This window comes from Dama dama, chromosome 18 (genome assembly GCF_033118175.1).
Source record: "Dama dama isolate Ldn47 chromosome 18, ASM3311817v1, whole genome shotgun sequence".
Classification (NCBI taxonomy): Eukaryota; Metazoa; Chordata; class Mammalia; order Artiodactyla; family Cervidae; genus Dama; species Dama dama.
Window position 1 is genome coordinate 30,791,304 of NC_083698.1, and position 25,952 is coordinate 30,817,255.

Sequence of the window (25,952 nt, forward strand, 5' to 3'; positions counted from 1 at the left end):
CTGGGTCTCCAGCTTACATAGATTGTGAGACTTCTCAACCTTCGTGTTTATGTGAGTCTGCTCCTCATAATTAATTTCTATACACACACACACACACACGCACACACACACACACACACTATCATTTCTGATTCTCCCAGAAGTCCTGCCTAATACAGGAAGGAGGTATATGGGTGGCAAAGCAGAGCAGAGGACAGTCCATGAGGATAGGATGTGGACTGATTTGGGTTATATGCTCTATTTAATCCATTCCACCAGTTACAGTTCTGCTTGACGCTGCAACCAAGGAATGAAAAAATAGTAAAATTAGATTATCTAGCTCTTCTGGCCTGGGGTTCTGTTCAATGGATTTAGACACTGATCTGATGGCTAAATTTCACTTAAGTGGGCAGGGAGCTTGGCCATAACTAGGACAATCCTGCATTCAGGCATTTGCCTTAAAAATTATCCATTGCCCGGGAAATTCCTACACTCTTGCCTGTTCTCTATCTTTCCTTTTAGATAGAAAATGATAATGACACAATCAACCAAAATTAAATGAGGACTGTATGTCAAGTAGGGATTCCTATATATCACAAAGGAGAGCGTTTGTAACAATAATCTCATTTACTGTGTTGATGGTTAGAAAACACTGAAGAATGACAACGTGTAGTATTCTCATACGAAGCAAAACCACAGCAACATAACCCCCCCCAAGAAATGAAATGTTTTTGTTTTTCTTCTACAAAGTACAAGTTGTCTCAGGACATGAAAGTACACAGTACTGGCACCTATTATCAGGAACCTACTAAGGCGTGGAAGAAAGAACTAGAATTTTCAATCAGAAAGTGTATAACCCTAAGCCTTTAGGGAAACTAATGGGACGTTGCTAAGTGCTACCAAACCATAATGTGGCAGCACTTCTTACTTGCTGTTTCAATCGTTCTCCACAAGGCAGCCAGGGTATCTTTTCAAAATACAAATCTGCTCTGGTCAGCCTTTTGCTACACACAGTTCCAAGGGCTTCTCAGGACTCTTAGGATAAAGATCAAAATGCTTCCTAAGACCAAGGAGTTTGTGTAAAGCAAATGCTGTCTTCCTTTCTGGTCTTCTGTCCAACAATATCTCCTACTCCCCTTTATTCTCAGAGCTCCAGCCACACTGACCTCAGGCAGAATGCCTTTCCTCCAGCCATGGGACATTTGTATATGCTCTTCCTTCAGCCTACGTTCCTTCTCTCATCTTAAGCTCCTTTAACTAGTTAATTCCTAATCCTCCCTTTATGTGTTCATGCTAAGTGGCTTCAGTCACGTCCAAACTCTTTGCAACCCCATGGACTGCAACCTGCCAGGCTTCTCTGTCCATGGGATTCTCCAGGCAAGAACACTGGAGAGGGTTGCCATGCCATCCTCCAGGAGATCTTCCTGACCCAGGGATCAAGACTGTGTCTCCCACAGCTCCTGCACTGCAGGTAGATTCTTTATCACTGAGTCACCGGGGGAGCCCAATTCTTCCTTCACACCTCAGCTCAGTCATTACTTCCTTCCTTGACATCCCTGTAGGGACACAGTGTTGTTCAACTCCAGAGGCGCTGCTCACATTATATTCTATGGTAATAGTACTTTCTGGAGTCCTGTTCCTGCATCCAAATAGAGTTGGGCATTCCTGGAGAAAGTGATCAGGCATGGCTTTCTTGACATAAGAGAAGCCACTTGGGGCCTAAATTATTTTGTGATCTAAGCCTGGTCATAATGCTTGACCTTGAACTGTTCTCAGTAATTAATGATCTTAAGAAAAAAAGAATACAGAAACAGGGCTTCCCTGATGGCTCAGTGGTGAAGAATCTGCCTGCCAATGCAAGAGACACGGGTTTGATCCCTGATCCGGGAAAAGCCCACGTGCTGTGGACCAACTAAGCCCATGTGCCACAGCTACTGAGCCTGTGCTCTAGTGCCCATGAGCTGCAACCACTGAGCCCATGGCTGCAACTATTGAAGCCCGTGAGCCTGGCGCCCGTGCTCAGCAACAAGAAAAGCCACCACAATGAGAATCCCATGCACTGCAACTAGAGAGTAGCCCCCTCTTGCTGCAACTGTCAGGGGAAGCATTCTGACTGAAACAACCCACCCTGGCCAGGCACCATAGTAACTATCTGCATGAGTTGTTTTATGACAAGAAGTCCTAGTGAGAAACACAGAACTAATAAGCCACCATCAATCAGAAGAGTTTGGGAAAGGTCAAAAGGAGACACCATGCTTCTGACCGTCTCCTAGAATCCTTCTCTCTGGCATCCATCTTGGCTGAGCCAATGCGTGTGCCACCAGGAAGGACTCTGAGTCAGAATGACTGGCCAAAGACAACCCAGAATCTAATCCCGTTACCGTAAAACCCGAGACGTGAGCATGTGGCAGGGCAGTTCTCCTGGGTTCCCCTGCCCTGCTGCTCTTCACCCAGATGCTTCTTCCCAATAAAGTCTCTTGCTTTGTCAGCACGTGTGTTTCCTTGGACAATTCATTTCCGAGTGTTACACAAGAGCCCACTCTTAGGCTCTGGAAGGGCTCCCCCTTCCTGCAACAAATGGCGACTCTGGTGGGATTCTTCTTCACTGTGACTGACATCCTGACCACTCGGGGTACTCAGGGTCCAGTTTGCCCGCCGATGGAACAGACCCAGCGGCCACAACCGGGACCCTTTAGTCCCTGATCTCCTCCCAACACAGACAACTGGCCAGAGTGCCCTGACTGCATAAGGAACAAGAGACTTTATGGACCTCTCTCCCCTTCCCTCTCTCTTTTCCCTTCTTAACCCTTCCTATCCTACCCTTTTTTTCTAGTCCTCCAGTCCTGGGCCCAAGCGTCTAGTCGAAGTGCCTCAGCCTGAGCTGAGAGTTGGAGGAATATCACCTTGGCTTGGCCAAGAATTCGAATTCTGGTTCTGTTTTGGTCTGGTTTCTGATTAGGACTCAGTTCTGTTCTGGTCTGGTCTGTTTCTGATAGGGCCAAGTTCCAGTCCTCCCTTCCTTGGAGGCCCAGGGTAAAGTCCCGTAATGCCTGGGTATCTGCAGATGGCAAGAGAAGTCTGTAAGGCCACCTTTTTTACCCCTCTCTCCCACCTCCTTCCCCCCCTCTTCTTTCAACCTGGTCCCTTTTCTCCCCTTTGAAATCTTTGAAGACCTGAGATATTTTCATTTACTCTGTTAGTAGTTGGATCTGAACTTCTGTGTCTCAATAGGAGGTTTTCTGAGAGACTGTAATCTTTTATTTAAGGGAGTGTCTGATTAGGACGTCTGGGTCTATGTATGTGTTTTATACTCTGTGATTTGTGTTGTGATTTGTGATGGCCATTTTGCTTTGTGTGGTCACCATTTTGTTTAGACCTCAGAGAAAGTTGGTTTAGGTAAAAGTCTCAAAAATCAGTTCTCAAACTGGTTCTTTTTGCATATACAGTTAGTAAAAGCAAACTTGATCAAATGACTTTTTAGAATTCTGACACCGTGCCTTGAAACCAGGACTCTCAGGAACACTTATCTAGACCATCTCTAACTCCTGAGATGGAGAGAAAAACAGGAAGGCGCCTTTAAAATTTTTATTTATTCCAACGTTTCTTTATAAACTAGTGAATTTTATATTGTAATATCTGATTAATAACTAAGTTTAGAAAATGAAGCTAGATCTCATGTTGTGTCTGTCTGGATATGTGTATGTCTCGGTATGTGTCTTTGTCTCTGGATAATACTGTTGTGAGTAATTTGTAAATGAGCTCTATTTAACTGGCTTAAGGAAAAGTAAGTGCTTACAAATGAAACAATTCCAGATTAAGCTAAATAAATTTCAGGTTAACATGAACTGGGAAATGTTCAGTATTAAATTAATATCTGGTAATACAGACATGTTTTTAGAACCATCAATAAGTATAATACTTCTGTGGTACCTAAGATTACTAGAGGTCAAACGAGACTGTATTCTATCTATTATAAATTTGTCAAAAAGAAAAGGAACTCAATGGGAAAAAAGTTTTAAGGGAAGTGTTTTCAGTAAAAGAAGGTGTAAGAAATGAAAAAGTACTGAAATGAGTGAGTTATGCATGATCAGAATGTTCTAAAATTAAATTATAATTAATTTGGTAAATGGATTTAGTTAGAAATGACTCAGCCATAGGAAAACTGGTTAGAACCAACTAGGTCCAAGATGGTGGAATCAACTTTCATTAGACCTTGAGCTTTGATATGTATACCCATTGTAAAATATCAGCAAGTTAAGTGATACACCCACTAGTATTGGCTAAATCTAACTAAGTGTTCTTGATCCTTTAGATTTTTGGGGGCATAATTTCCTAAATCAAATTCTATTAAAGTTCTTTTGACTTCAACTAACTTTGGGATGTTACAAAGGGCCCCTGAAACATTCCAAAGAAAGATACTTAAACTAAGTAGGTTTATTTGGCATATAAAATTACATGGGAAATATTATATTATCAATGAGTAATACATCCTTTGAGGTTATATTTTATGGTAAATGTTACTAATATAGCTATCCTAGAAATTACATGGAGTTCCTAAAATTCTGATATGTCCTGGTATTCTAATGGGAAAACTTATGACTTCACAAAGGTTAACAAAAGGGCTGAATTAACTAGTGACTATGCTTATAACTTCTATGATTTCTATTTGAAAAAATTACTAGTTTGAATGTGTGTTTTCCATGAGTATGGAAAACCTTCCCCTCAAACTAATTATGACAGTAGTATGGTAAAATTATACTGTACAGATAAATTGAAATATTTATCTTTTCTCTCTATCTGACCTCTTCAAAAATTGGAAACTCTTAGGTTTCCAATAACTTTATCAGATAATTTAGAAAGATTATCTCATTAACAGGTACAGAAATCTCAAGGAATTTTTGAGACCTTGAGAAGGGAGGAAATTCACCTAGATTTATTAGGCAAAATCTATGATAAGCCTTTGGCATGACTTTCTTAGCTGTGAAATGTTTTATTTTAAAAGTTCAGTCTGACGAATGGATAAGGAAGTAGTGGTACACATACACAATGGAATATTACTAAGCTATAAAAAAGAATGCATTTGAGTCAGTTCTAATGAGGTGGATGAAACTGGAGCCTATTATACAGAGTGAAGTAAGTCAGAAAGAGAAACACCAACAGAGTATACTAATGCATATATATGGACTTTTTAACGATGACCCTATATGCAAGACAGCAAAAGAAACACAGATGTAAAGAACAGACTTTTGGACTATGGGAGAAGGTGAGGGTGGGATGATTTGACACAATAGCTTTGAAACATGTATATTACCATATGTAAAATTGATGACCAGTGTAATTTCAATGCATGAAGTAGAGCACTTAAAGCTGATGCTCTGGGACAACCAAGAGGGGCGGGATGGGGAAGGAGGTAGGAGGGGGTTTCAGGATGGGGGGATACATGTACACCCATGGCTGATTCATGTTGATGTATGTAAAAAAACCACCAAAATATTGTAAAGTAAGCCTCTAAGTAAAATAAATGAATTTTTTAAAAAAAGTTCAGTTTGAGACTCTATAAAAGTTTCAGCAAAGCAAAAAGTCTGTGATCAGTTATGGTTATATAAATCATCAGGCCAAGTTTATTGAGACCATACCTATTTCATAAACAAACTAGTCTTAATTTGGTTATATTTGGTAAAAATGAGTGTGATTTTAGGGAGAAAATGATGTTTCAATGAACACTAAATCCCAGTTTGTTAATGAAGATTTGTGTTTACTAAGACTCTTTTCCTGGATAGTTCTTTGCTGTTAGGGTATAGTAATGTAAAATTTAATTAAATTATTAGAAGACACCTTAAGTTTGTTTCTGAAGCTTATCTCAGTAATCCATCTTTGAACGAAGATCAGGTGCCTCACGACCTGCAACCAGAACTGGAAAATGACATAAGGGACTGTCTCCAACATGGATGGAAGAACCTTTTTATCAGGTACTCTTAGCTAGCTCATGCACAGTGAAATTAAAGGGGAAATGGCTCGTAGATTAATTCCCACTTCCAAAGGCCCCTACACTGGACTAGTCTATAGAGAGGACTGCTGACCTGAATTTACCTTAAAACGGCAGTCAAACAGAGGAAACTGCACTATACTAGGACGAGAGGAAGATGACATCAGAAGTAGACAACTTGCCCAAGATGCTGGACCTGATTCGTATGATCATTTATAATGCTTTCTTAACTTCTTGGACCTTTACATATAAACCAAATGTTTTTCTATTATAGACACGATCCTGTGTTAGTTTTAGAAATCAATCCAATTGTTGGGTTTGTGGCCAATTACCTGTGTCTAGCTCTGGGTTACCTTGGTGAATTTCTCTACTCCAAGGCTCTAACTGGTTGGACGTGAGCAAATATACTTTTAAAGGAAAATTATAGTCATGTTCAGGTCACTATTGATATTACTAGATGGAATCACCTCACCTGGCCAATTAATAATGCCTACTCTGACTCTGGCCATAGGTTTAAATTTTTTTTCAGGGTCACTCAAATTCAGTCAGAACGATGAGCTAAGTCTTAACCAAATCCTCTAGTCTATTAAAAGGAAATCTCCCACGAGTATGGGATGGATTTATATAGATTACACCAGGCTATGATAATTTAAGTTTAAAATACCCTCTAAGTGGTCATGAAATTCCCCCCATAACAGTCAAGTTTATGATCATGAGGGGACTCTGCCAACTAGAAACTGGCACTTCCCGTCTACCTCTACAAATATTAAAAAATGGCCACTGCAGCTGTTGACCTTCAACACCCCTGAAAGGAGTGCAGAGCAGAGATCAGGAGCGAGGCACTCTGTGCTCTGGGAAAAACTGGCAGAACAGGTCTTCAGATAGTTAGATATTTTTAGGAGGAGATTTTATGAGCCCCAATTCTTGCGTCTTCTCATACCTAGAGAAATACTAACATCATTATTAATGGTGACATCTACTTTGGATATTAAGGAGAATATTACAATTAAAAGTAAAAAAAAAAAAAGATTGAATAGCTATGGTTCAGACATCCAAGGAAATAACTAGGCGACGCTATGGGTATAATTTCAGACTAGTCCTTGTATTGCTGAGAACTTGAGCTTTCTGAGTTGGGTCAGACTTGGATGCCACTAGACATTCTCAAAACAATGTCTGCAGGCAGCTAGTAACTGCAACCTTTTGATACTAAACAACTGGCTACCAGGCTACAAGTCTCCTCAAAGTGCCAGGTCCAGATTGGGTTTCAGGCCTATTCTTCTGAAAAGAAATGAGGTTTATTTTGTCTATTAAAATTCCAGTTGTCACTCCTCTAACTACTAACTGGGTCTGTTACATCAAAATGACAGACCAAGGGACTGAGATTTTAATCTTACAAGACTCAGATCTAGGACTTGGAACTCAGAAATGCTTCCAGTTCAGTGTCTATTCTCCAAACTGAGGCGGCTCTATGGCCTATTTTGACAGGAAGCTATCAGAGCCATAGTTGCCCAGTTCCCTGAATTAAAATTGAGCAGGAGTCTGGGGTCTTGGGGTCTTTCTGTGCCTCCTGTTTCCTGTTTGTAGGATATAGGCTTTATTCAGTCTCCTTGACCTTCCCTGAGTTCCAAAGGGCAGATTCAAAGAGTTGATAATAGGGAAAGGGAGGGAATGGTGGCTTAGTGGTAAAGAATCTGCCCAACTAAGCAGAAGACTGAGGTTCATTACTGGGTGAGGAAGATCCCTGGAGAAGGAGATGGCGACCCACTTCAATATTCTCGCCTGAAGAATCCCATGGACAGAGAGTCTGGCAGGCTACAGTTTATGGGGTCACATAGAGCTGGACGTGACTTAGTGACTACATAGCAGCAGCAGGGAAGGCAGAAACAAAGGAGGAACCCTCAAGAAACAATAGTACAGCAATAAAGCAGGGTCCTGGTTCCTCCTCAAAGGATATTAACAATATCTTTGAGTTTTTCTGAAGGAAGTAAGGCCTCCACTCAAGGGGAGGATTGATGACTTGATGCCAAGCACAAGATTCTTAGAACTTCACCCTGTTACTTCACCACCAACCAGTCAAAAGAAAGTCTGCATAGAGTGGAGAATAATGAAGACACCCTCCGCAAATGGTTCTCTTTTGAAAAACTTTTATTGTTGAGCTGGATCTTCAGTGTTGGTTTTCGGACACAAGTCTACCTTCTCCCCAGGTTGCCAGGGTATAAAGCAAATTTCTTTTCTAACCAACACTTGTCTCTTGAGTATTGGCTTTTGAGTGGTAAGCAGCCAAACTTGAGTTCCTTAACAATATGATTAATCTGACCCTGAAAATTGAAGGGGGCAGTCATTACTATCATGGTCTTTTTGATATATTTTAAACATGTATATGCAAAATTCAACTATGGGCATAGTCAAGTGGTACCAAATGTATTTTAATTCTCTTGATTTTAAGAATCTCTCTAGGAGAATTTTCTTGAGAATTGTTTTAAGCTTAAGAAGTCTCATTTAGTCTATCTGCAGGAAGAATTAAAGCAATATATATATATATCCTTGACATCATGGCTTAAAATCCTTTTTGGAAGTTTGTGAGTAACCCATTTGTCACTGATGTTTAACTTTTGCCAAATATCCCCAAATGATTATTTTGAAAAACTTTACATTTGAATAAGTTGACTAAGAGATAACTTACAGAAAATTATTTTATAGAATTGGCAGTCACCCAGTTATAGCCATAATGTTGTAGCCACACATTCCGGGAAACAAACTCACTCAGAAGGACAATGCAGATAGTGGAGTGCAGTTTATTACACTGGTGGCCCAAGGCAGAGTCTCCTCTTAGCCAAGGACCGTGACTAGTTTTTGTGGAAATTTTATATGCCCTAAGGGTCCATCCTCAAACCCACCTCCCCAAATTCCTTGAAACTAGTCTAGACAAGATAAAAGACAGATACGATCAAAATTTACCCATGATTCATGTGTCATAAGCCTAAATAGTTAAACAGTGGACATTTATCAATAGGCCTGTGGTCATACTCCAATAAGCATAATGGGATTTACGACTTTGTTCTGTTACAGCGATAATTAGCATATTCTTTTAGGCGACGGAAAGTCTAGGTACAGGTTCTGAGGCTTTCTTATTGGGGCGGGGGGGGGGGTCTGGTTTTACAATGCTATGCTGTTTCTATAGTCACCGGGTGCAAAATTCAGAATCCATTGGGAGGGTGACCATGCGTGTAGCCTAGTGTTCGCAGGCTGGCCTAAGATGGAGTCCAGCTCTGCCTGTTTCCTCCTTCATTCCCCCTCTTGATGCTCTTGTCAGGCGAGTGTATTCTCAGTTCTGTCTCGTCTCAACAAAAATCTGAAGCGACGGTTAGAGCCCTCGGCGTGTCATAGCTCTCAGACAGACTGTGTTATAGCTCTTAGACAGATCAATGTTACAGCTCAATTTTATTCAGAAAAGAGCAGGAAAATACATCCTCAAGGCGTGAGGACATGCCAACCCAAAAACGCCAAGAGAAGAGCGGGGAGCCCTGGCCCTTTGGCTCCTCTTTTTATGTGTTTTTTTTTGCACCCCTCTGGGCCTGCCCTATGTAAATTGGGCTAGCCAGGAGTGCTGTTTGTTCTACCTGAGGTCCTCACGCAGGTCCTCTAACCTTCTTTTGTTCTATTTTCATGGGCTTTTCCCTTCCTTGTCTTTCAGCTACCGCCATTCTGGACTCCTGTTTCCTATTCTAAGTACCTAACACTCTTAACTCATATTATGAGCATCATTCATAGGGATATATTGCACCCTGGCTCTCCGAATGCCAATTTGGGAGAATGACATCAACCTTTGGGTTACAAAGTTCATAATACATTGTAAAATGCAGGGTCCACAAAGCAGAACTATCAAGGCAACTATAACAATGGTAAATATAGTTTTCCACCAATTGCCCTTCACCCAAGATAGGACTTCTTCTGAGAGAGTTGGTTTCCCGAAATGTGTGGCTACAACAATAAAAATGAATTCTTGACGTCAGAGAGATTTGTGTGTTACTTTACTAACTTCATTATTAATCTTTCTGCTTTTGAGCTAGTATCTTACTGTCCTGTAATATGTTTTTGTATACTTTACAATAGATTTTATTATCTGATAAAGCAAGTCTTCCCTTGTTACTCTTGCATTACCTGGTGATCTAGGCTACATTTGCATGATTATGTGACTTACAGGTGAAATTTAGAATAAGTTTGCCAAGACCCCCAAATGTAAACCTACTTACTTCATCATGGACAATTTAATCATTCTAATAACCAATATAAATAATAATAATCATAATAATTATATCTGATGCTCATTGCATACTTATCAAGTGTCTGTCAATATTATAAGCGCTACAGGAGTAAACTCAAGTGATATAATTGTTTACTTGAAAACTAAGAAAATTGACTGAAAATATATTAATAACAATGTGTGTGTGTGCGCTAAGTCACTTCAGTCGTGTCTGACTCTTTGCGACTGCATGGGCTGTAGCCCTCCAGGCTCCTCTGTCCACGAGATTCTCTGGGCAAGAATACTGGAGTAGGTTGCCATGCCCTCCTTCAGGAGATCTTCCTGACCCAGGGATCAAACCCACATCTCTTATGTCTCCTGCTTTGGCAAGCGGATTCTTTACCACTACACCACCTGGGAAGCCCATTAATAACAATAAACACACTTAAAAAGATAACTGTGCAAAAGGAAGTATATTTACTATGAAAAATTATAACCATTAATAGTTAGACATGTAATGAAAGTAAAAAGCCTAGTCATACTATCACTGGAACTTTATAACAAAAACTCCACCGAGTGAAATAAAAGAATATGCAAGGAATTGAAGACACATACCATGGTCTTAGAACATTGCAAATATTGCAGAGATGTTTATATTTTTAACCTAATCTATTAATGCAGTGCATTTGATGAATCTCCATAGCTTTTTCTGGGGAAGAATGTGTCAAAATGATTCTAATGTGAAGAATAGACACTCTAAAATTACTTAAGAACTTTCTGAAAGAGTTTAATTAGGAGATAAGCCCTACTTCCCTGGTGGATCAGAAGGTAAAGAACCCGCCTGCAATGTGGGAGACCTGGGTTTGATCCTTAGGTCAGGAAGATGTCTTGGAGAAGGGAATAGCAACCCACTCCAGTATTCTTGCCTAGAAAATTCCATGGACAGAGAGCCTGGTGGGCTACAGTTCATGGGGTCGCAAAGGCAGACACAACTGAGTGACTAACACACAAGCCCTACTAGATAGTTTAAAAAAAAATTATAAGGCTTCATTCAATACTTATCAGATTTTGGTACCACTAGCTTACAAATGATAAATCACTGAATCAGAATAGAAAAGCCAGCAATAGACTTAAATATATGTAAATATTTAGAGCCTAATAAAGGTAGCATTTCATGTCCATGGAAAGGAATGCCTTATTTAATACCAATGTTAAATCATCAGTCACTTGGAAAAGTTAGGCTTTTTCATCAATTGTTTCTTACAGCAAGATAATATCTATAAGTGTCAAATATACAAATGCAAAAAACAAAAAGAAAAAACACATTACAAAATGTTAATCATTTTTATAATCTAAGCATAAATAAGTTTTGCTAAGCATAAAACACACAAAAAAACACAAAAACAAAAACACATAAATTTGACTGCATAAAAATACAAAGCTTTTGGAAGGCAGAAAATGTAAACAAACACTAATAGTGACAGGTATTGAAAATACATATTGACTGTGTATAGCATGAGACTATCTGGATAAAATTAAGTACATATAACTTTATTTTGTGTCTGGAGAGATATCTCAAAAAAGGTTTCTGTGAAACATTTATGTTCATTGTCTCTGTGGATTTATTATCATGAGCACATATATTTATTGCAAATGTAAAATTACTATTAAAATTGTTCAGTTCAGTCACTAAGTCATGTCCGACTCTTTGTGACCCCATGGACTGCAGCACCCCAGGCTTCCCTGTCCATCACCAACTCCTGGAGTTTACTCAGACTCCTGTCCATTGTCTTTTCAAATGAGTCAGTTCTTCACATAAGGTGGCCAAAGTATTGGAGTTTCAGCTTCAAGATCAGTCCTCCCAATGAATATTCAGGACTGATTTCCTTTAGGATGGACTGGATCTTCCTGGTGTCCAAGGGACTCTCAAGAGTCTTCTCCAACACCACAGTTCAAAAGCATTAATTCTTTGGTGCTCAGCTTTCTTTATAGTCCAACTCTCACATCCATACATGAATACTGGAAAAACCATAGCTTTGACTAGATGTAACTTTATTGGCAAAGTAACATCTCTGCTTTTTAAAATGCTGTCTAGGTTGGTCATAGCTTTTCTTCCAAGGAGCAAGTGTTTTTTAACTTCATGGCTACAGTCACCATCTGCAGTGATTTTGGAGCCCCCCAAAATAAAGTCTCTCACTGTTTCCATTGTTTCTCCATTTACTTGCCGTGAAGTGATAGGACCAGATGCCATAATCTTAGTTTTCTGAATGTTGAGCTTTAAGCCAACTTTTTCACTCTCCTCTTTCACTTTCATCAAGAGGCTCTTTATCTCCTCTTCACTTTCTGCCATAGGGATGGTATCATCTGAGTATCTGAGGTTATTGATATTTTTCTCAGCAATCTTGATTCCAGCTTGTGCTTCATCCAGCCCAGCATTTCTCATGATGTACTCTGCATATAAGTTAAATAAGCAGGGTGACAATATACAGCCTTGACATACTCCTTTCCCAATGTGGAACCAGTCTGTTGTTCCATGTCCAGTTCTAACTGTTGCTTCTTGACCTGCATACAGATTTCTTTGGAGGCAGGTTAGGTGGTCTGGTATTCCCATCTCTTGAAGAATTTTCCAGTTTGTTGTGATCCACACAGTCAAAGCTTTGGCATAGTCAATAAAACAGAAGTAGATGTTGGCAAATTTAACATTTCAAATCAGTAAGGAAAAGATTAATCATTTAATAAGTAAACTTAGGCAAATGGCTAACCATTTGGAAAAAACAAACATATATCCTAATTTCACACATTCATATATTCCATATAGATGAACTTTTTATTAAAAAATATTCTATGATATTAAAAACAATGTGCTAGATGTTAAATGTAATGAAAGTAATATCTGTCTTCCTGGAGCCACAGCACCTATACATTTTTACAGAAATAAGTTTTTAAATGAAAAAAAAAAAAAAAGATGGACTGTTTTTTATTTAGAAAAGAAACCATAATTTTTTTTGCATAATCTTAGGAGTGGCAAAGGCCTTTCTAAAATGACCCAGGGGAAGACCAATAAGGGAAAATAATGATGAATATAATTTGCATAAAACATTTTCAACATCTCTCTATACTATAGCTCTATAGGCACTATAAACAAGGCAAGAACAAGCTAAAAAAATATCATCTAGTCCTTTGATCTTTCTTTTCTACCCCAACCCATTGTTTCTCTCTTTCATCTTTTCCTCTGTGTCCAGTGTAAAATGCTTGAAGAATCTCTTTAGAATCATACTGTTAATATCCCAAGTTCCCTTGTATTTCTGTCTTTTCCTCTTACACTCTCATGAAAATCTCATTCCTGCATAAAACCAACATTTCCCTTATGACTTCCATGCCAGCAGCCTAATCATCTGGGCTGAACGTTGTGTCCCCCAAGACTCATACACTGAGGCACTACCCTCCCAGTGTGACAGTGGTTGGAGATGGAGCCTCTAGGAAGTTATTAGGGTTAGATGAGGTCACGAGGATGGGCCCTAATGATGGATTAGTGCCCTTTAGAAGAGGCACCACCAAAGCTTTTGCTCTCTCTCATCTGCTACCCCACCTTCCACACACAGAGGTCTTGTGAGCACACAGGGAGATGGCGCCATCTACAGCCAAAGAGTTTTCACCAGGAACCAAACTGACTGGTACTTGATCTTGGACTTCTCAGCCTCTGTAACCTTGAGAAAATAGATTTGTATCATTTAAGCCTTCCAGACTATGCTGTTTGTTATGGAAGCCTGAGATTACTATGACACTAACAATATCAAGGAAAATCACGCAACAGGATAGATTGGTCTCACTATAAATTCATCATCACGAACCTTAAAAGAAAATATATTAGTCATTCAGCTGTGCCTGGTTTTGCGTCCCCATGGACTGTAGCCCGCCAGGCTCCTCTATCCATGGAATTCTCCAGGCAAGAATAGTGGAGTGGGTTGCCATTCCCTTCTCCAGGGGATTTTCCCAACCCAGAGATCCAACTGGACCTCCTGCCCTGCAGGAGATTTTTACCATCTGAGCCACCAGGGAAGCCCTCATCAATCTTAAATTGGTCCTCAGACCCTGAGGAGGAGTCCTAAATTTCATTAGTCAACTTATTTCACCATTCACTGTAAGATGGACTGTTTGAATTTTTCAACCAGTGGCTTTGTCTTCCATTTTGAAGTTAAAACAGAAGTTACCATATAGGAACTTCCTCATCTTTCTAATAATAAAAGCTTAAAATTACTTATGTTTGCACCTGGGCTCCCACATTTCTCTATGTTTACAACTAGAATTAGTATCTTTAACCAAAGATCAATCCATCCACCTATGTGTTGGATCCCATTGCTTTTCCATATTCTCACTTCTGATCATTTTTTCTCTCTTGCATTACTAACATGTCCTTACCAGTGGATTCATTCCATCAGCTTTAAAATGTGCTCACGTCATCTCCATGAAAACAAGCAACAGTAGGAACAGAATACCAACATCCCTTTACTCAACATTTCCCTATGTCACTCCCCTCTTTTTTCCCTCATTATGATAACCTTTAAAAGGAGTTGTGTGATTCTCAGTTTCCACTTTTTCAGTCTCCTACTTGGCTTCCACCTTCCTTATTCTACTGAAACAGTGCTTACTGATCTGCAGGAATGTTGTGTATAAAAGGGAATTAGCTTTTTGTCCATGATATGAATTTCAAATACATTTTCTCAGTCTGTTACTTTTCCTTTGTGTTTATGATGAAACTTGCTTCATAGATTAAAAAAAGTTGCGTCTTCAGTTTTATCAATCTTTTCTGTAGGCTGCTGGGCTTGGGTATGCATAGAAAGTCCACTTCTTTGAGATTATAAATGATGATTTGAAAATCTCTCTGGTTTATAATATTTTAGATTTGAGGACATTTTATGTGTTACAATTGTAATTTTGTCTTCCTAAAATTTTTTTTGGTCTTTTTTGATGGGGAAAACAAGGAGATTGGGGAAACGATGAACGAGTATAATCTACCCATTGAGTTCTATGGAGTCCTCGTAGGTTAAAGTAGGCATTTACTGTTCTCGTTATTTTTACTGTGTTTTTTTACATCTCTGAATAAACTTTGTGCCAATTCTTGGATTAATAAAGAATTGCAATAGGTACTAAAATAGTTCAAAACATAATGTGAAAACTCATGTGCTTCTATAGTAGTACTGTACTTTGCACTGGAATATAATTGATTCATTATCTCCCAGATTAGTGATCTGAAGAAAGAATGAGACCCACAACATATAGTTCAAGGTAATTAAGAAAAAAGCTTTATCAAATAAGGCCCCCATGTGGCCGTTTAATGACACGCTGTGCATAGAAAAGAAGGTTTAAGGTGAAATCTTGTGCAGCAAGTGCCATCAACTGAATCCCAGTAAAAATAGCTTTTGAAAAATGACATTCTTACCTAATCATGTGAGATGGAGTTTTACTAAGTCTCCAGTCATAACTGTAAATTCGTAGTGCAAGTAACATGAAAATGTACTCGAAAGCATAGGAAGTCAATTTTAAGAATAACGACATCTCACTTTTCTGTTTGATGTGACCACTCAGTTTTGTCTTCCTGATAAGTGTTTCAGACATGTGTGTCCTCTCCCTCCTGCAGGACAAACCAGCATGGAATTTTCTTGATAACTGATAGCTTCCCATTCTTTTCTCTATGCAGTTTTCATCTGTATTTAAATAACAATTTTGATTTGAGTAGGATAAACTTCCTTACAAGCCTCTATGTCATTCATTACAAAGCAGACAAGAAATATTTGGAAACCAGTGCACTGACATGGAAAAACCTTCTACCTTTATGTGAAAGATCATGTTTAAAGTCTACATTGTCTTATAATTTTAATGTCTGAATATTTATTGTAATAAATTAGTTGTGACTGTTTTTTTCCACATTGTATTTTCATTCTATTAATACTGTGATTAAGCTGAGTGGATGAAAGGGCTCAGTCTTTGCCCTGATGATTTCAAATAGAGATTTAAATTTTTTTACAATCGTGGAAATTAGTAATTTACAGCTTTAATATACAAAGCTCCGTTTTAAAAGCATTCAACATACAGTAACAGTACCTCCTGTAGTACTTTGTATAATATACAAGAAGTACAGAGATACCTACACTATATCTATATATCTATTCTATAATATTCTTTGCCAGAAATGTCAACACCAGAGCTGAAAGTTTAATGGATTTTGGAGCCACCAAAACTCTAAGATTAGAGTAAAATAATGTCAAATGCGACTTCAAGTTAAATTTAACGAACATTTGTTGAAAACCAGCTTTCTGCACAGCAGCGAGCTAGGTATCCTAGGGACAGCTGTGAGTAAGGACTTCACTCTAAAATCTGGGCATACTGATGCAAAGAGAGATGAATGGCCAACCTAGATGAGCGCCCGAGAACTCGGGGTCAAAGCCAGGACCTCCCTGTTGTTAAGGTCAGGGGTGGAGAACCTCTGGAAAGTGGTCGCTAGGTTCCCGACAGTAGCGCTGTGGATAGCACTCCTTGCCTCATCTCTGGGAGCAGCCCAGCCGAGCCAAGGCCGAACTGCCCGGAGGCTCGCCGCCCCCCGCTCCTAATTCCGGGGTCACTGCCCAGGACCGGAGAAGCGCGAAAGGTGCAGTGTACACTTGCGGCGCACTTCTGTGGGCGGTCACTCCGGGCTGCACGCCATGCTGGGGGCTAGGACAGGAGCGAAGTGGCATCAAATCTCACCAACAGACGCCCCAGCAGGGATGTTCTGCAGGCAATTTCCCTCCTTGGGCTATTTGTAGTTGTCCATCAGGCCAGGGGAGGGCGTTAGCGCGAGCGCGCACACACACACACGCCACCACCACCACCACCAACCCCCCCGCGCGCACACACGCACACCACCACCAACAAAATCCGCTCCCTTCCTGGAAGTCAGGCCCTGGGTCAGGTGAAGGAGGGGGAGCTAGTGCAGGCTCGGCGTTGTAGCTACGGATGCCACCAGGCTGCGGAGTCGGCTTCCGGCAATAGGGTCAGTCTTTAGAGCTAGCGATCCCAGCCATTGGCTGGGCTCCGGGAAAGGGTCGACAGTGTTCCCGGGGCACACGTGAGCACCGCATCCCACAAGCCCCAGGCCAGCTGCGGCGCAGCTCCCCAGTGTGCAGACTGCCTGCAGCACACGGGTGGCGAGCGCCAGCCCGGCCTCTTGACAGCTGCCCACGCGCCGGGGCGGGCGCTAGCAGGTAGCTTTAAAGGTCCGCGCGGCGGCCCCGCCCCTCGCGTGCCGCGATTGGCTCCAGCTGGGGCGGCATTGGCTCGATAGGTGCAGCGAAGGCGGGGCTGCGCGCGCGAGGCCCGTGACTCCCCGTGGCGTCCGCCGCTGGGCGCGAGCGGCGGCTGAGTGCGGGTGGTTGGGCGTGCGGGGCCAGCGGGCACGCGCGTGCGCGGCGCCGAGATCCCTGGGGAAGTAGGGGAGCGGCCGACGCCGAACCGCACGCACAGGCCGGCGGCGCGCGCGAGGGCGGGGGCGGTGCGTTCGTGTGTGCGCGTGAGTGTGTGTATGTGTGTAGAGCTCTGGTGCGGTGCGCCAGCCGCCAGTGCCCGGGTGCGAGTCCCCCGTCGTCTTCCACACCCTCCTTCCGTCCCCGTTCCTTCTCTGCCACCCTCCCGCGCCCCCACGGCCGCAAGCCGAGCAGAAGCCCAGGGAAGCAGGTGTGGGGCGGCGGGCGGGGTCGCACGAGACAAAGGGGCCCGGGGGTCAGCCCGCCATGGCCGCCCGGAGCCTGGGGGGCCTGGGAGGGAGCCGCGGCGGGGGCGGCGGCGGCAAGAAGAGCCTGAGCGCCCGCAACGCCGCCGTGGAGAGGAGGAACCTGATCACGGTGTGCAGGTACGGCGCGGCCCGCCGCTCGGGGACAGAGGAGGGGGCCGCCGGCGCGCGGGCTGGGGAGAGCGCTAGCCCCCGGGGTCCCGGAGACAACCCGCTGGAGCCCCGGCCGCCGCCGCCGCGCCGGGCGTGTCCGCGGCCAGCGCGTCCCGCGTGGGGCCGGTCTGGGCTCCGCCGAGGCCCGGACTTTCCGTCAGTTTCAGCGCTGGGAGCCGCTGAGGGGAGGGCTTGGGGCGGGGCTGGGGGAGGATTTGTTTTCAGGGTACAGTCTAGCGTCTGAGTAAAGAGGAGGGCGGGGAGGAAGAGCTGTTTCCTTCTAGTGCGCGTTAAGCGGTCAGGCAGCTTTTCGTTAAGTAATTGTTGCTGTAATTGTTGACTGTGTTGCCTCAAAATCGGAGTGCGTTTTGTTTTCTGTGTTTGGTTGTTTGCACATATATTGTCGTTTCGTGCCACAGATAGCGAGTGCCTTCTACATGCTAGCCGCGTGTGGAGGTTTCCTTGTCCTCTGCACTCTAAATTGCGGTGTTACTGGTATTTCTGCAGTTGATACCGAGAGTAGGACTGTGGAGGATACCTAGTCGATGATTTATTTCAAGTTTTGCCTTTCTTTGTTTTGTAACTATAATCGTAGCATTCCCTTACTTTAAAAATGTATTTAGAAATTACTTTCAACCAGCGTAGTATTCAGAAATCACTGACTTTTAACATGCTGACATTTTGTTTAAGTCTTGTTTCTGGGTATTAAATCCATGGTAGTCCTAAGCATTCATTTCTTAGGAACGTCATTGAGCCATCAAGTTGTTGTACAAGTACTTTGTTCCATGAAACTCTTCCTCAGCCATCAAAAATCCCGTTAAGAATAAGAGAATGAGGAGACCTTTCCCTCCTTTACAATTTATTTTTTTTTTTCTTTTCATTGTGTAAAGATGTGTCTAGCATCTTAAGCAGAATATAGATATTTATACTCGGACTTATATTCAGTAACTTTGAGCAGTTTTTTTTTTTTTTTTTAATTGCTTTGGACTTAACAGCTGTTCACCCCTCTGGTAGGAGGACCTGCCTCACTGACTTTTATGGCACTTGGAGTTATAAACAGTAAAATATTAACATGGAATCTTTTGAATTGACATTTGTGCTGTTTAGGATGCAACCTTTTGAGGAAGATAGGTTGTGTGAAATTTTTTTACATCTAGGCAGTGTTTTTAAGTTAGGTAAATAGAACAGTAAGCAAGGCTAACTTTCTTCCAAACAGTTTTTGTTTGGGAGTTTTGTTACCTACTGTCTCAGCTGAAGTGATTTTGAGTGTTTGTAGGATGATGTTAATTACTCACATATTTCAACCTGGAACTTTAAACACCTGTGCTGACATAAATTGCTCTCAATCATTGTGGCAGGCTTCAGAACGGTGGGTGTTGAAGATTTGGGGTAAAACACTGAGAGGTTTTATACTAATTTTTAAAGGCAGTAAAAACAGATGAATAAAAAATCAGTGGAGGATGCTGTTTTGCGTCTCCATTTTTGTCATGGCAGCAGAGGCAGTTCAGGAGAAGAAAGGGACAAATCTGAACCTTATTTTAAGTTACGTGTTTAAGGAATTTCCGTCACATCACACTGATTTGTGTGGACAGTTCTTATAGGTTAGAATTTTTGTTGTATTTGTCTAATTCTTTTCTACTCTGGAGTGAGCATACATGCTGACTTTAGTTACAGTTTACGATAAATTTAGTACTGTAGCTAAAAAAGTTTCATTATCGTAGCTATAATAAATTTCAGTTTCTGGCTTAGATTTCAAGTTGAGTATTTATTTATGTGGATAATGTTACTAACACCATTCTTCATGTTCAAATAGTTGGTGCATATCAATTATTATCCTTTTCTAGTAATGGAACCTATTTGATAGATTTTGTCTAAAGACTTTTGGTTTTGGGGGAAAAGTCATTGTAGGCTATTTGGGTATGTTAAGTATACCCACCTCGAATTCTGCAAAAGAAACATATCAGTATTTGTGAATTTCTGTTGCTTTTCTCTCTTTCAGAATTACCAGAACCTGGGTATCTCACCCACATCTGTTAATTAATTTATTTTTCAATATTTATGTAGCAGATCAGATGTGATTTCATATTTAAGTTGGGAAGAAGCTGGTTTAGTGAAAATATAATTGCGATCTAAGTTTACTTTGTCATTATGTTTTTCAATTTTCTCATCTGTAAAATAATCTTGGACAGAATCATTGGTAATTTTCACTGACAGCCCTAAACCTAGTTTTTTTAAAAAAAAAAGCTAGAACTCATTCAAGCAGAATGGGTTGGTTCATGCTTAGTTTGGAATTTCTCCAAACAGGAGCAGGGTAATGGTAGACATATGCTGAATGGTAGCTAGATGAGGCATGTGCTTTTTTCTCTGTCAACAAAAACATTTTGAATTGTGTCTTCTGTATTGTGATAGCTTGATTCTCTACTGGTATTCTGGAAAAATGGAACAGTATAGAAAGCCAAACCAAACCAAAACAAACTCCCCCCACCCCTGAGTAGCATTCTGGTATATGTGTTAGTTGAGGGTGGGAAGATATTTTAACCTGTTTAAGTTCTTTGCAGGTTAATCAGTACAGGTGATACGCATCAGTACTTATACAGTAATGCTTTTCATTACCCCTTAAACAGTCTAGGCATACTTGCAGTTTAGGTTTACAGCCCTATTACATAACTACACAATTCTTTTGGTTTAAAAATACCTCATATTAAGAACAGTGTTACAGTTTGAACTTTAGAAGTGAGTTATTTCGTTAAGTAGGATAGTCAGGAATTGAATTTTGGTTCATTGTGATTGTGTGTGTAATTATTTCATCAGTTTTTTCATGAACACTTATATATTGTAGACTAAAAACGCTTAGTACTTACCTCAGCAAATAAGCAGTCTTTAATCATTTTTTTTTTTTTTTTACAGATTGTGATAGAAAATAAATCATCCAAAGTCTCTAGATGTTCCACATTGAACTCAAATATTCATTAACTGACTTATTTCTATGTACAAACTAGTATTTCCTCTGCATATTCTCTACCATTTATAAAAATTGTTAAAATGCTTGAGGATTTTTTAACCTGCATTTTTCATTCTAGAAAATCAGGTACTAGTTACATTTTTAAGCTTCATAAGTTACTGAAAAAGTTATGTACTCCTTTGACTTTAGTTCTGGTGACAAGGAAAATTAAAATACAAGTTCTCTTTCCATGGGTCAATAATAGTTTATGAAAAATTATTAAGATATACATTTAAATATAGATGCATAAATATTTTAAAATAACATTTGACAAACTTCTAAACCAATACATTAAAAGAAACTCCCCACATAAAGCCGTAACTTCCCTGTCTTGTGTATGGAAAGGACTAATGAAAGATTGAAGGAGATAGTGTGATGAAGTAAGCATAGTTGAGACAAATGATGATTTTCAAAATTAAAGTACTTTTAATAACATGTACATAGTTCTTAGTTATCTATAGGTCAAGATACTCTTTCATAACTTGAATATTAATTCAGATAACCTCATTTGAATAGCACCTCATTTTCTCATTGTATTTGGGAAATGAGATGCTCGTATTTTTCTTGTAACTAGTGTTTGAGTTAGAATTCTCCAGTCAACTGCAGTGCTTTACTCAGCATTTTTTGTGGAGTGCAGTCTTCTGAAGCTTACAATCTTAAGTGTTCAGATTTATAGTACAATAAAGAACCCTATTTTAAGCATTGTGGTTAAACTGCTTTTTAAAAAGCGTTATACGTTTCCCTACCTTATTTAAAAAGACTCTGCATAGACTCCTTAAAAGTGACTTTGCTCTGGGTCTGTGTCTGTGAACATACCCTGTGAGCGCTGCCTTGGAGACGCTGAGGCGCAGAGCTGTTTGCTACATGGCCCCATGGTGCGTTTGTTGTGCTTGGTCTGCGTGTGCATTTGCTGGCTCTTCCTACCAAGTTAGCAGTATTTCCTGCCCCTCTGCCTGTTTCTACCAGCTCTTTCCTCTGTGCTTCCCATCCTGACATGCTCATTATAATTGGTTGTGAACTAGGAAAGCAGATAAGTAAATTTATCCAGTGTTTTAAAAAAAAAAAAAGCACTGAGACACCTAAGTTCAGTGAGTGAGCTTTAGCACTCTGCACCTCTTAACGTCTGGTGCTGAATAATCAGGGGGAAAAAAGATATATTCCTGTACTTGAACAAGGTGGTTAAAATGCAGACATGTGAAATGTTACCGAATATCATTGGTGATATAATATTCTAAATAACTTTAAGTGCAGTGGCTTACTTTCCTTGTTACTATTTGCTTGAGAATGCTTTAGCAGACTGTTGATACCTTGCCTATCGTGATTATATTTTTGGCTGAAGCTGTTTTAATCAATGCTATACATAGTAGAATTTTGGGTTGGGACTTTGATAAACGTTACTTGTTACTGTATGGCTTTGGAGAAGATTCACTTTCCTTTCTAAAGAGCTTTAGAATCCTAATGGTAGGTGATCCCAGTGGAGGGAGGATGATCATCTTACTAGTCAGAGGTCGGCTTCTCAGCATTCACAGAAGATCCTTATCCCTTCCAGTAGCTTAATTGGCTTCATATTCAACTGATAACGGAAAATAGCTGTCCACTACACATTTATTAGAGGGTGTTGTGTTAACCTCACTGCTGATTGATAAATGTCAGAACTTGGTTGAGAGATGTGATATTCAGGGGGGAAATATGTGAAGCTTATCCAATATTGTATTTTTTTTTTGAACTGGAATTTTTTTGTTTCGTTTTGTTCTGTTTTCTTTCCATTTATTTTTATTAGTTGGAGGCTAATTACTACAATATTGTAGTGGTTTTTGCCATACATTGACATGAATCAGCCATGGATTTACATGTGTTCCCCATCCTGAACCCCCCTCCCACCTCCCTCCCCATCCCATCCCTCTGGGTCATCCCAGTGCACCAGCCCTGAGCACTTGTCTCATGCATCCAACCTGGACTGGCGATCTGTTTCACACTTGATAATATACATGTTTCGATGCTGTTCTCTCAGATCATTCCACCCTCGCCTTCTTCCAGAGAGTCCAAAAGTCTGTTCTATACATTTGTGTCTCTTTTTCTGTCTTGCATATAGGGTTATCATTACCATCTTTCTAAATGCCATATATATGCATTAGTATACTGTATTGGTGTTTATCTTTCTGGCTTACTTCACTCTGTATGATGGGCTTCAGTTTCATCCATCTCATTAGAACTGATTCAAATGACTTCTTTTAAATGGCTGAGTAATATTCCATGGTGTATATGTACCACAGCTTCCTTATCCATTCGTCTGCTGATGGGCATCTAGGTTGCTTCCATGTCCTGGCTATTATATACAGTGCTGCGATGAACATTGGGGTGCACGTGTCTCTTTCAGATCTGGTTTCCTTGATGTGTATGCCCAGAAGTGGGATTGCTGGGTCATATGGCAGTTCTATTTCCAGTTTTTTAAGGAATCTCCACACTGTTCTCCATAGTGGCTGTACTAGTTTGCATTCCCATCAACAATGTAGGAGGGTTCCCTTTTCTTCACACCCTCTCCAGCATTTATTGCTTGTAGACTTTTGGATAGCAGCCATTCTGACTGGTGTGTAATGATACCTCATTGAGGTTTTGATTTTCATTTCTCTGATAATGGGTGGTGTTGAGCATCTTTTCATGTGTTTGTTAGCCATCTGTATGTCGTCTTTGGAGAAATGTCTGTTTAGATCTTTGGCCCATTTTTTGATTGGGTCATTTATTTTTCTGGAATTGAGCTGCAGGAGTTGCTCGTGTATTTTTGAGATTAATCCTTTGTCTGTTTCTTCATTTGCTATTATTTTCTCCCAATCTGAGGGCTGTCTTTTCACCTTGCTTATAGTTTCCTTTGTTGTGCAAAAGCTTTTAAGTTTCATTAGGTCCCATTTGTTTAGTTTTGCTTTTATTTCCAATATTCTGGGAGGTGGGTCATAGAGGATCCTGCTGTGATTTATGTTGGAGAGTGTTTTGCCTATGTTCTCCTCTAGGAGTTTTATAGTTTCTGGTCTTACATTTAGATCTTTAATCCATTTTGAGTTTATTTTTTTATGTATGGTGTTAGAAAGTGTTCTAGTTTCATTCTTTTACAAGTGGTTGACCAGTTTTCCCAACACCACTTGTTAAAGAGGTTGTCTTTTTTCCATTGTATATTCTTGCCTCCTTTGTCGAAGATAAGTGTCCGTAGGTACGTGGATTTATCTCTGGGCTTTCTGTTTTGTTCCACTGATCTATATTTCTGTCTTTGTGCCAGTACCATACTGTCTTGATGACTGTGGCTTTGTAGTAGAGCCTGAGGTCAGGCAGGTTGATTCCTCCAGTTCCATTCTTCTTTCTCAAGATTACTTTGGCTGTTCGAGGTTTTTTGTATTTCTATACAAATTGTGAAATTATTCTAGTTCTGTGAAAAATACCGTTGGTAGCTTGATAGGGATTGCATTGAATCTATAGATTGCTTTGGGTAGTATACTCATTTTGACAATATTAATTCTTTCAATCCATGAACACGGTATATTTCTCCATCTATTTGTGTTCTCTTTGATTTCTTTCATCAGTGTTTTATAGTTTTCTATGTATAGGTCTTTTGTTTCTTTAGGTAGATATACTCCTAAGTATTTTATTCTTTTTGTTGCAATGGTGAGTGGTATTGTTTCCTTAATTTCTCTTTCTGTTTTTTCATTGTTAGTATATAGGAATGCAAGGGATTTCTGTGTGTTAATTTTATATCCTGCAACTTTATTATATTCATTGATTAGCTCTAGTAGTTTTCTGGTAGAGTCTTTAGGGTTTTCTATGTAGAGGATCATGTCATCTGCAAACAGTGAGAGTTTCACTTCTTTTCCTATCGGGATCCTTTTATTTTTTTTCTTTCTGCTCTGATTGCTATGGCCAAAACTTCCAAAATTATGTTGAAAAGTAGTGGTGAGAGTGGGCACCCTTGTCTTGTTCCTGACTTTAGGGGAAATGCTTTCAATTTTTCACCATTGAGGAGAATGTTTGCTGTGGGTTTGTCATATATAAAAAATATGGAACACTTCACGAATTTGCTTGTCATCTTCGCACAGGGGCCATGCTAATCTTCTCTGTATCATTCCAATTTTAGTGTATGTGCTGCCGAAGTGAGCATTTCACTATTGTGTTAGTCTTACAGGTTTATAAAGTATATCTCTGGGTCCACCCAGAGAGCAGCTGAGTGTGTAGGTTCCATTGCTTTGCCCTGTCCTGTCTCCAGTTGCTTTTGCCCATCTTGCTTTGGTAAGATTCGAGCAGCCTACATTGAGTGTCAACAGAGGAAGCCATCACAGAGGATCTTCTTAAAATTGTTGTCAAGAACATTGTTTATTATGTCAAAAATGTCTTCTTTTTGTGAAGATTTCTATGAGAAATATCTGTCTTTTTTTTTTTTTTAAAGTGCCAAGAATTGTATCTTTAGGCAGTTGATTTATTTACATCTACTGGGCACAAATGAATGTGTAACTGGTAACTTCTCTTTTTCTCATATAGCAATTAGAAATCTTAATGTTAAATTGGGAGAAGGAAATGGCAGCCCACTCCAATATTCTTGCCTGGAGAATCCTGTGGACAGAGGAGCCTGGTGTGCTGCCGTCTATGGGGTCTCACAGAGTCAGACACGACTGAAGTGACTTAGCAGCAGCAGTGTTAAATCTCTGGCCAACCTCTAAAACATATATAGAACACCATAGTGATGTATTTAGCGTTGTTTCTAGCTATATTTTGCTCCCATTTTTAAATATAGATTTTTATTGATTTATCATATGCATATTGAAAAGTACACAGAGCATAGGTGTAC

At 40.3% G+C, this 25,952-nt stretch overlaps 1 protein-coding gene and 1 non-coding gene across 5 annotated transcripts in view; one reads left to right on the top strand and one right to left on the bottom strand.

Annotated features, from left to right (window-relative positions):
* The first annotated feature begins 17,688 nt into the window (after positions 1-17,688).
* Positions 17,689-25,952, top strand: part of RUNDC3B (RUN domain containing 3B) — a 161,639-nt gene continuing 153,375 nt past the window's right edge. For all 4 annotated transcript variants that reach the window (XM_061166322.1, XM_061166324.1, XM_061166323.1 and 1 more), the window contains exon 1: positions 17,689-18,093. In XM_061166322.1, coding sequence (XP_061022305.1) covers positions 17,975-18,093 — 119 coding nt within the window. In that variant the 5' untranslated portion in view covers positions 17,689-17,974. The remainder of the gene's footprint in view (positions 18,094-25,952) is intronic.
* Positions 25,162-25,268, bottom strand: LOC133073157 (U6 spliceosomal RNA). Its single transcript, XR_009696866.1, has one exon. It is a non-coding gene; the product is annotated as a U6 spliceosomal RNA (small nuclear RNA).